Source organism: Bacillus rossius, chromosome 5 (assembly GCF_032445375.1).
Source record: "Bacillus rossius redtenbacheri isolate Brsri chromosome 5, Brsri_v3, whole genome shotgun sequence".
Taxonomy (NCBI): Eukaryota; Metazoa; Arthropoda; class Insecta; order Phasmatodea; family Bacillidae; genus Bacillus; species Bacillus rossius.
In genome coordinates this window covers 71,220,233-71,232,608 of record NC_086333.1, presented here as the reverse complement: position 1 = coordinate 71,232,608, position 12,376 = coordinate 71,220,233, and the positions used below count along the sequence as shown (strand labels likewise).

Sequence of the window (12,376 nt, the reverse complement as noted above, 5' to 3'; positions counted from 1 at the left end):
ATTTTTTTTATAAAATATCCTTTAATCATATATATTTAAAATATATTTAAATTGCAGTTAAATTGAGATGCACTGGAGTATGTTATAATAACTAATCAGCATTATTATATCAAAAAAATTGAAGTTAATATCAGTTATACCACTTATAGTTTTAATTAATCAATTATTTTTTTTTAATTTTATATAGGTACAAGCTTTGCCTTTCTAAGTTAATGGTGTAAATTTTACAGGCGTTTCAGCAGAAGCGGTATTGGTCCACGTAGACCGCTTCCTTCGACAAGTCGGGAGGCAGCATCAAAGATGTTGGTGTCAACTGTTACCAAGAAAACTAGAACAACTGAGTCCTCAGTGTCAATAGTTGAGGAAGTTGATTTGGGTTCTACTCCTGAAAGGCGTCGTTTAAATTTTGATGCTGAAGATCCTTCCGAACGTAGCTTAGAAACTGCACCTGAAGAAAGATGTGAAATTGGGAAAATAATTACAGTTGAAGTGGAGAGAAGAGAGTCATTTCAGATTTGTAATACTAGAAATGAAAATGGTTCATCTGCTCTTGATACTTCAGGAGGAAGCAGCATTGAAGATGTCCTTAATATTGACATTTCTGATGAAATTTTTAGTGATGAGACATCAAAAGTAGGAGGTAAGTTACAATTGTACAGTACTGCGAATTTAGGTGAAAAAAGTGATACCATTAATGTTTCACAAATTAAAAATGCTTGGTCGGATGAAACTGAAAAACATGTGCTGAAAAGTCTTGAAAGTGATATGTCAAAATCATTGCACATGGTTAACGAGCCTTTATTAAATCAGCCATTGAATCTGTACGAAACATGCGACGCTAGTGTCATGCCTGGAGAATCGTCGACTTACGTATCGATGCAAAGAGGTCTAGAGGCAGTTACTTCAGAAACAACTCGTGATACAACTGTTCATGGTTTCCGTACCCAACGCACAAGCAAACCAAGTATTTCCCCACCTGCTCATGTATCATTCACAAATAAAACACAAACTGGAAATGGCATTTATCTGTTTCCTTCTCGGAGAAAAACTAGCTCTGTTGTAACAGAAATGAGCATGAAAGATATGCAAAGCCCTTCAGGAAATATTATGCCAGCACAGACATCAGTTGAGACTGAAACTACTTCTTTGCATGAGGAAGGAAGTAAAGCTTTGGCGCTTACAATTAAGTCTACTGGTTCTAAAGAAAATAAAGGTACTGATATAGTGGTCTCTGCAGGTTTACAAAATACTGTACCCCGCGAAGCTAAAAAAATTCCTTTTGGTTTGTCTCTAGAATTACTAAGTAGAGAGACTCATAGTAGTTTGGCGCTTGAGGATTTGGTCCAGGAAACAGAATCCAGTTGTGGCAATCAGGGAACAACTGGGGATAAAGTGTCAAAAATATCTGGTGATGTCACCCTCAGTACCATCGCCCAGGTTGTTACAGATGAAGTTTCGAAGACTGCCAATACATGTAGTAGTCTTGTAGACTGTTCTGATTATTTAAAGCAATCAGTATCGGTTAATTTAGCTGACAAGCCATCTGAGGGAACCATATGTATGAATGAGAAAACTGTAAAGAAGAAAATGTCATTGAAGCAGTTGCCAGCAGAAGCTTCGAGTGAACTGTTACCTATTTCTTCGGCATGTGAAGATGTAGAGCAAGCAGCGAGATCCATGGTAAAGATAGTAGCTGAGTGCCAGGTAACGAGTGCCACTCCAGACATGTCACCTGATGGTCAGAATGTTGCAGCTGAGGAACGTATTGTTGAGACGTCTGAGACTATGGTTACGTCATCAGAGGCACTTGAAGAATGCACGGGAGCAGTACAGAAACCAGTGGTAGTAAGTTTTTCTGATCAACAAAATACAGTTAAAAATCACATATCACATAGTGTTTGCCAGGAAAGTGCTGAATGTGAGACAGAAACATCTGGATATGATTTACTGAGTGCAACAGTTCAAGCTCAAGATGCAGTATCTGCAGGTGTTGGAAGAGGCGAATCAATTCCAAATGATTTGCCATCAAAAATCTCTGAACAGAGTTCATCAAGCTGTGTAGGAAAAACCCACGAGAGACAGAGTTTTAAGACGAATGCTTCCATTTCTAATGAAAGTGATGAAAATAATGATAAAATACTGAATGTTGTAGACTCATCAGTGAAAGTAGTTGTTGAAGATGTATCTCAACAACAGGGTACTGAAATAGTTTGTACAGACAGTATGGAAATGAATATGAGTGGAACACCTAGTGTTGTCAGTTCATCACAAATGGAAGAATTGCCATCTAGCACAATTATTCGTGAAAGTGTAGTTGAAGAAGTGAAAGAGCCTGTAGAACCATCAGAAACTTTGACGTGTATTCCTGTTGAGTCAGTTACTGAAGTTGAAATAGCCAGCACACAGGTTGTTCTTAAGAGTGGCATTGAAAGTGGACAGAGAGAAAACATCAATATTAGCAGCAAATCATTTCTAAAGAGTCAGGTGTCTGGCTCCAAAGCTAAACAAATGGCTGTTGAAAGAGCTGAAACTACTGAGGTGTCATGTTCATTATCCATTGAAAATGATGTTAATAAAACTTGTGTTGGTGATTCACTATCAATATCATCTTCAGAGGATTTAAGAAGTACTGGCTCTCGGGTAGATGCGGTTCAGTCAGTATCGAATTTGACTTGTGCTTCATCCACTGTGCCATCAGAGGCAGTTGAAAGTGGTCATAAAGCTCAGGAGAGTGGTAGGGGTGATTCTGAAAATTTAACACAATGTTTGCCAACAAAAGCCATAGAAGAACCTGTAATATCTGCATCTGTTTTTTCAGCAGCAAGTCAGCCACCAACAGATAAAAATAGTGACAATGATAAAATTGACAGTACTTCTTCAGAAGTGGTTCAACCGAATTTAGAAATAATTGATTCTCAACAGAATGAAGTCATGGAATTTCAAAAAGGCGATGAAGGTGGTGATGTATCATCTGGCATAGTTACTGAAACAAGCAGTGACTTAATAGGAATGCAAGACGTCGTTGCTGCTGAGTCACAACCAGAATCGAGCAACGTTGTAGTGGGTGCTAGTGAGAGCGACGTACAACAAACTGCCGATAATTCACGTTCCAGTTTGTTGGGGCAGGAGTCTCAGGAAGCAGGATTGCATTCAGAGGATAAAGGCAGTGTTTCAACTGTACCTGCGGGGGGTGTTTTAGAACTGCGTTCCAGGTCTGTGGACAGATCTCTAGACAGCGCCCACTCGCCGATGAGCCTCGGCGTTAAACGCGAGACCCCGCCTTCGCGGCCGCCCGCCGGAGCGCTGAAGAGACGCCTGAGCATGTCGGTGCTCGACCTGAACCTGGGGGAGGAGGCAGAGGTCAGCACACCGCCGCCCCGGAGGCAGCGGAGAGCCAGCCTGTCGTGCAGCGATGAGCTGAGTCGCACCGCCCCGTCCCCTCGGCGGAGCCTCCGGCTCAGCAGCAGGGACGACGACGCAGGCTCCACCGCCAGCGCGCCCGCGACGAGGAGGGTCGCCCGCGACAAGAAGAGGACTCGCACGCCCAAGAAACTGCTGCAGACCGTATTCGAGGACACGGAGCTATCCACGGATGGAGCAAAGGCGAAGCTCGATGCAGAGGTTAGTGCACTATATTATATACAGTGAAACTCTCGTTATTACCGGTACAAAATATTTGTACGGAAATACTTTTCATGTGGCCATTTGCACGGGTAACAGTAAAAGTTATTTACGGAATGTGAAGCCTTATAATTTTACATTATTTTTTAGTTTAATTTTAAAAACTCCACATAAGTTAAAAAAAGTCACTGTCAGAATGCTATTAACATTTCTTTGTTGTTGAAGCAGTTCATATTTTTCATTATTAGTTGGGGCAGCCATGCTTGAAATTAATACATTTTATGTTCCTATACAACTTAACAATGTATTAATATTCAGTAACCTTATTAAAACACAGGATGATTAAATTAATATGTATGGCAGGCACACATAGCTAAGAAATCATACGAGTTGGAAAGTATGTAGTCATGCGAAAAGTGAAAAGGGTACTCGTGCATTTTTAGTTTTTTAGGTACATATGTACTCATTTTCCAGAAGTATCGGCCAAAAATTAACAAGCGTAATGTGAAACAGCATAATTGCTGATTCAACTAAATATTGGCAAAATATTATGCAGGTTCGTATCAGTACAGCTTTAATGAAAATGTGGAAATAAATTGACACCTTCCTGCATGACACGAGGTTGTTTTGGTCTTGGGCTTGGAACTAGTGCAACTGTGCTTATCCAAGTGAGATATAATATTTTTGTGTAGCATTTTACAGCGATATTCTAGTTAGACAGTCTAAAATAGATGTTCCCCGCCCAATTCCTTAGCTTTACTGTTTGTCACCGTCCCCTCCCTGAGATGGCTCACCTTGGCTGTCGTCAACTAGACTAGTGCGAATCCTTTTTTTTTTAAATTTCCATTAAATTTGGAGTTGAACATCACAATATTCACAATTATTGAAAATTTTTTAACAATTTTAACATACAGTGAATTTTTTTTCGCACTTCGCAGGTGTCCTAAAAAAATTATCTAAAATACTGTAAAATAAAAAAGAGAGCAATATTCATTGAAATATTACAAAGAGGTGTAAAATAAAGAAAAATAAATTTAAAAAAAACCTAGCAAAGCATTTTCTTAAATTTAAGTTTGAAAGTTGTATTTTTTATTTGTTTTCTTATATAAAATAAAAAAATTATCAATAATTTTTTAATCATCATGCTTGATTTATTGTTGAATATAAAACAATGTGTGAATAATGTTGCAGTACAAATCTAAATTTCTCAATCATTTTAGCCTCATACATGTTACATTTTTTTTCCCAGTAATTTTTTTGTGAATGTTTCTGACATGGTGTAAGCCTTATCTACTGGTAACGAAAAATTTGAAAGAAAAAAAAAATCATTTTGAAAGGTTGAATCAAATATCAAAATATCCATGAATATTGAATAACAAATTATTCCAGAATATCAAATATTTTTCGAGTACTCACAGACCCCTAGCATCGACCAGTTCACTTTCTGTGCTGCTTGCTGTGGGCCACAGTAGGGTCCGAGTATAGCAGTACTTCATTAAACCCTGTGTTACCCTGTCCAGCAAACTGGAAATAGTGGGTAAGATGATTTTGGTACAAACAAAATGCCAGAAATAGGTATACTTGAAACAAGATAAAATTTAATCATCAAAATAAAATTAAATTATGACCTTCCATAGAATACCTGCACAAGCATTGTAGCATATATTGCCAGATAAGGTGTGTTGATTTTATGGGGTTAAAGGTTTCTGTATCAAACATATGTATATATTTTTATTTATTTATTTTTTCTAGAAAGCTATGAAATATTAATGCATTGTTTTGCCTTATTTGGTTCATTGATAGAATCCTTCTCCAGACACGAGGCTCTCTAAACTGTTCATGATGCCACGTCGCCTGACCAGAAGTCAGCTCAGGATGATGAAACAAAACGTGAGGTTGGAGGAGATTCGCAGGTGAGTAATGCACTCAGTGTACCGGTGAGTCACTAGTTATTGTGGATGAATGTCCATCTAAGCCAAGTTTTCCATCTCTGACCTTCATCGAAGCCGTCCATACTGTCAAGCTAAGTGTTTATTTCTTGTAGCAATGGTTAGAATAATCCCTTAAGCATTTTTTAAGTGCCCCACTAAAATAGGCACACATACGATGCACAAAGCTTTAGAAGAAACCACACGATTAGAAAAATGATTAAGATATCAGAGTGGTATCTGTTTATAAAACTCATTTAAGAATATGCTGAGGGGTACAAGTAGTTCTGCCTCCGTATTTCTGTTTTAAAACTGTATTTTTAGAAGAGTAAAAGTTCCTGAACCTTGTTTTCAGGATAAGTTTTAGGTATGAAACACTCGTACATGTTGTTGTAATCACTCCAGGGACTTGCATTGCACCTTTATCATAATTTCACTGCCATGTAATGTTATGGTTACCGCCCATATCTCATAGTTTCCCAATGCACGACGAGAAGACTGCGTGCTAGTTCAGTGCTTTGTGCGTAGAGGTAATACCGCGCTAGAAGCATCAGCGAGCGTCGCAATTATCAACCCACCCTGGACTAGGCAGGTGCTGTGAGGAGAGATAGTAACCAAATGTTGCCATGTTGGTTTCAAGCCACAGGCAAAGCGTCCTTCCTTTAACCGGTGTAAAACAATAAAACTACGTACATATTTCATTATTATATTATATTAACTGGAAAATGTAGTCTCAGCAACAGAAATGTCTTTGGCCGTGTAGATGCGTGTATCGCTGTAGTCCTACGAGCAGTCTGTCCATACAAAGCCACTGTAATTTACTGCCTGCTATGCTTCAGAATAAAATGCTATGCTGTAATTAACAAATATTTTGAAAATAAAAACATAAATATGTGTTATGGCCTGAAAACAGTTGAAACCAAAATTATGTCTTTCAACTCCTAGCTCTTCTCTTTAACAAGGTTATATTTTATCAGACATTGTACCCATTCCAAATATTTGGACAGCTGAGAATTTTACAGTTATCTTATTTGCTTGTCTGATTCTCGGTAGTTAGATGTTCTGGCTGGTGATCCTCAGATTTTAGGTTAGATTCCTGCGGATATGTCGGGGATTTTTCACATTTTGGGATGTTCCCTTCTCGAATTCTGAACTGGGGGTTGTCTCATCTTTTTCCTTCATACTGCGGGAAAGCAGTGGGCGGTGGCATGCGATGACTGGTGATACAACGTAGCCTCCGGGCTGATCGCTCGATCATTAGAGAAAAGATGGTATGGTTTTATTTTTAGTTTATTTTCATTTTTAAAAAGGTAGATTACTGTTTTATTAAATTAATTTTTATAAATTACTTATGTTTATTTATAAGTATAGTGTATTTTTCTATCCTAAAGTCTATAACATCTTTCTTCATACTATTTCTAAAGAAATCTTCACATATATTGTGATATAATTTATATTTTTAAATAAAATAAATTTGTTATAATGTGTATTCTATGTTGTCTAGTTGTTTATCGTTGTATCAAGTTATGTTCATTTCATTGTTTCTGTAAATATGTTATGGATTTTTTTTTCCATGTTGTGTTTTTGTTTTGTCTTTGATTTTATGTATTACTGTTCTTGTATTGGTCCTACCATCTAAGGCTTTGAGCCGTGGGTAGGCATGTAAAAAATCTTAAATAAATAACAAATAGATAGTTAAATGAAAGTCTTGTGCTTCCCTGTGCACAGTTTCAGCAACAAGTCGCCGTCCTCAGCGGGCCAGATGTCGGCAGAGGACGATGCGTCGGACGAAGAAGGTCCCCCGCCGTCCCTCTGCGGCTCGGAAGTGTCCTCGTTGGTCACAGTCTCTGAGGATCAGTCCGAGGTGCGGGCATTATCATCGGGCTCAACCCGAGTTGTGCATGAGAGGACAATTATTTTTATGGTTTAGTCAAAACTAGTTAAATACCTTTCAAGGCAGTGGCGTAGCCAGGATTTGTGTATGGGGGGTGTTAAGAAGCATTCCCCCCCCCCCCCCCCCCCCCCCCCCCTCCATTAAAGCGAAGGGTCCGGGGGTCCACCCCCGGGAAAATTTGGATTTTAAGGTGTAAAATAGTGCTATTTTAGCAGTTTTCGGTACTTAAATTTAAATATTTTAATGTTAAAATTTTTATTAATTTTAATATAATATAAATTTTTAATTTTGTTTGAGTGATGAATAAGAAATTAATTAAAGATTTGGTGTTAAGGGGGGGGGGGGGGTGTTTGAACCCCTAAAACCCCCCCCCTGGCTAAGCCCCTGTTTCAAGGTACCACAAAAAATTACTTTATTGTATTGTATGTCACTTTTGTGTTTTTGCATGCCGGTTCTCGGTTTTTTTTTTCTTTCAAGGTTAACCTTCACACTATTTCCAGTCACACCAAATATACATTATGTCCTATTAAATGGTGTGTTATTTATTACTATGGCTTAACAGCACCCCACTTCACCATAATTCCACCACAACAGGTCACAGTTGCTTCACATCTCACTAGATGGCTAGAGCAGCAGTGTACTGCATTCTGTTGTGCAGCAATATCTAATAATATCTGTTAATAACCTTTTTTGCTGGGTCAGTATATAATTTTGGATCACCAATAAGAATTTCTTGAGAAAGATATGAATATTTGCTAACAAGAGGTTAAGTAAATTACAAAAATAAATACTTAATAAGAACTTGTATGGCAGTAGCAAAACACCGTATGTACAGTACAACCCTGTTATAACATTCTCCAAGGGACCAACTTAAAAAAATGTTATAACGTTATAAGCAGGAAAATGTAATAAGCAGGAAATCATAAAATTACATCTTCACTTTGTATAAATTACACGTGGATTGATTAAATTAAAGAGTATAGGTAAAACAACACAAAGTACAGGAGTAATGCACTAAGTACAGCAATAGAGTGGAAAATTGGTTTTTATTTATAGATAATACCTAATAATATTCTAAAGAAAAAAAATGTTTTGTACGATACAGTTCAGAGTCGAAACAGAAATATTCAACTCTTTTGCAATCGCAACACGCGTTTTGTTGGGGTTCCTGTCCACTTGGTTAATAAACTGAATTTTTTCAGCTACAGAATATGATTTTTGCTTATATTTATCGGCCATCATAGCCGTACAATAACCTGAATAAAATTTCAATACGGCGTATTTTAATTAAATACGACCGTGACTACAATAAGTAAGTAAAAAAAAATTATTACGGTAAACGTTAACCACAAACAAAAGCAGTAAATATATCCATAGAACATTTAACGTTCTCAAGGTGTTAAAACTTTGAAACAAAAACCAGCACCATAGAATACAGTAGCACTGTTTCCGACCATGTATCAGTGCACAAAATGTGCATCATAAGTATAAAGGAACAAGTCATAGGCTAACAAGTGCGAACAGGACGCCATATTGATAGTCGATCCGGTGCAAGTTGTGGATTGCGTGTGTACCACGTCTATGGTGAACTACACAAATGTAAACATCTGATGTTTGTATATGCGTGCTGTATTTTCTAGCTATGGTTTCGCTCTAAATTATGACTTTCAAGGAAGGGATACTGAAAATTGTGGCAGTTATCAAAGAATATTTGAACGTTAAAGGCGGGAATGTAAAAAATTTAATATTGTTACATGCGGGAAATTAAAGCATTGTGATAAATGGAGAAATGACGGGACCATGAAATTATGGTGATATAGGCGGGAAAATGTTACAAATGGGAATGTTATAACCGGGTTGTACTGTATTTTAAAAGTGATGTAAGTGATGAAACAGTGTTAGCAACTACCTACAGTTCATGAACAGAATACAACTATAAACCATGGTAGTTAATTTTAGGAATAGTTTTTAAAATATATTGAGATAGGGTTATTTTTCACTAAGTTTACTTATATTGAGCTGATCACCCCCTGTCACCAAATGAAAAGATGGACACAAAAGGTTGTGTATCTTAAAACTTTTGTATTTACGCTGGTATAGTTCCTGCGGGGGCGTTATCTTATGTCTGGCCTGGGTATATACAGGATGTGAAGGGAGACTGCATGGGATGGAATGCTTCCTTTAACATTTTCAAATAAAATTATTATATGATCATTACATTACTAAAATATGCATAAACATACAAAAATTATATAAAAAATAATATATACATAACATATATAACATAATATAAACATAACATTATATAATCATGTAATGATAAAGGGAATTAATAGTAAACTAAGGATAAGACAACTTGATTTGTCCATTATCAGTTCGCTGTTTCTTAGCAGCAAGAATTGAAATGGAAAATTATTATTAGATAACTTAAAATTTACTGCCAAAAAAAAAAAGACCAAGTTGAAATTATCACTGGGTTAGATGGGCTGTTAAGATTTCTGTGGTACTGGGTTTAATTTACTGTTCTGAATGTCGGTTAATTTGCTGAGACTGAGATCTGGAACGGACACATCACTATTGCATGCAGAATTGGGAGATAGATAGTGTCTGGTTGCCTATCCGTGAAATACTGGCGACATACCTCTTGGTGGCTTTGTGCATGACTATGCATTCCATATTGTGCAAATATGTGCTGTTGTTATTGCTAAAAATTTTAATACCTTATTGGTAGAGACAAGATTTTTGTGTTTTTATTTTTAGGTCTATTCCGGTTTTTAAAATGAGATTTCGGATGTTATTGTTACATAGTTTTTTTTCCCTAAAAGGAAACAAATATTAAACTAAAAAACTACATATTTCTAAATGTATATTTCACCAAAATAGTCTCATTTGACCAATACATGATGCACTTAAACAAAATAAATAATTTAGTAATAAGCATGTTTAGAACTATTCAGAAAAATAAAAATAAATAGGCAAATTTTTGTGTTTGGAAAATGTGCCAACATTGTTAATGTAAAAACCTGTTACTAATAAAAGATGCAATATCAAACAAATTAATATTATGTTTTTCCAATCCATTTAGTTCATTCATTTTGATACAAAATTCACATTGTGATGACATTGAATGAACTTAATACAATTAAATTATATATATATATATATATATATATATATATATATATATATATATTTTTTTTTAAATTTTGAGTTAGGTAAATTTGTCAAATTACTGATGGATTTCATGTTGTAGTTACATTTCGGTGTTAATGGTATATTAACTTGGATTTCGGTGTAATATGTTGTTTTAATGTACTTTGTGGGGTTATTTAGGTTTTATCGCAATTCACTATATAATCGCGTCCCTACTTAGTGAATTTTTAAAATTTATATGTGAAACCTAATACCTACATACATCAATCCTAAGGAACATTTGAAAAATTTTCTTTGCGACAAAAAATACAGTTAATATGTCTATATGTTTAAGGGATATATATTGTAGAGTGAATTAAAAAAAGTCAGACAAGCATTTGCTTTTTTTTTTTGTGTGATTGGAACTTTTAACTAGGGATGTGCGAATCCTTGATTTTCAGTTCGGTTCGAATCCTATTCGAATCCCTGGCAATACTTGAGATTTGAATCCGATTCCGAATATTAAGCACAGAATAATTAAAAATAACTGATTAATTGAAAAATAATGTGTGTTCTCTTTTTTTTTTTTAACTCTAACTACTGGCAATTATTTATTACACTGAGATTGAAATGTTTATAATTATGTAAACTTAATTAATAATAAACACTTTAAAATATGAAAACCAAAACATATTCGATTCTCCAACTCAATCGTAATAAACTGCACGCCACAGGGAAATCTCAGTTTTATAAACGTTTCAGCAAACGAAACCATTTTTTCTCCAATAAAAAGCCAAGACGTTTTTATTCTTGTAGGTATGTAATTGTTTTAAGTTTATAGTTTGCTATACGATGAAATTCGTAATTATAGTTTAAGCTCTCGAAATCTCGAAATTCTTTTAATGTCACTGTGTTAATTATTTAATTTACATATCTTTCCTTGATACATCATATCATAAATACTTACGTAATAGTAGCCTAATTTTATTTTTCACTGCTAGTATTTTTGAGCCGTATTAAATTAATTTATAACTTTTGTGAATATTCGTTATACTGTTCGAATCCATCTGGGTTCGGGTAATTGTGGATTCGAACCTTACCCGAAAATATCGGGTACTCGCACATCCCTACTTTTAACACATCTATTCACACAATTCACGATGTGCTTTTGCCTTAATTTATCAATAGGTTTTCTTTGTTACCTGTTGCATGGTGTGTTTGTCGGCAGGGTGGCCAGTCTCCACGCGTCAGGCGACGCTCCTACAACCTGCGCAGTCTCGCCTCGCTCTCTCCCGTGTCTGAAGGTATCCGAGGACGGAATATCAGAGTCTCTCTCTAGCATTCGCTAACTCACTGCCTTGTGTGTTGACTTAGCATGCTTGACGATTGCGTGTGGGGTCTTCATGTGGTGCTTCAACTAAACATGGTGCTTAAATGATGATGATTCATGGCACTACAGTGAAACTCTGTTAAACAATTTTCAAGGGACTGTCTTCAAAAAAAAAACGTACCAGTTGGGAAGAGGAAAATATTCAATTATTCATAGTTTGCTAATAGTATACATGAATAAATTGACTAATTTTAACATTTTCTTTTGAAAACATGGGCATTAACATATATTGCAAAAAAAAAATTATTATTGAAAAAATATAATTATAACTTCAATACATATTGGTTATAAAAGTAAAAAAAAAAGTAGTGGAGGTTTTAAAAAGTTTGAAAATGTGTCTGAAAAAGAATTTACACTTGAAACAACTCTGTATTTTTGTCAAATAAATAAGTAAAGAAGTATTTTTTAACA

The 12,376-nt window shown here is 35.7% G+C and overlaps 1 protein-coding gene across 3 annotated transcripts in view; it reads left to right on the top strand.

The window, feature by feature from the left end:
- LOC134531990 (uncharacterized) overlaps positions 1-12,376 on the top strand; it is a 99,354-nt gene that overhangs the window by 71,830 nt on the left and 15,148 nt on the right. For all 3 annotated transcript variants that reach the window (XM_063368097.1, XM_063368098.1, XM_063368096.1), the window contains exons 24-27: positions 231-3,621; positions 5,425-5,534; positions 7,278-7,413; positions 11,804-11,879. In XM_063368097.1, the coding sequence (XP_063224167.1) occupies positions 231-3,621; positions 5,425-5,534; positions 7,278-7,413; positions 11,804-11,879 (3,713 nt within the window). The remainder of the gene's footprint in view (positions 1-230; positions 3,622-5,424; positions 5,535-7,277; positions 7,414-11,803; positions 11,880-12,376) is intronic.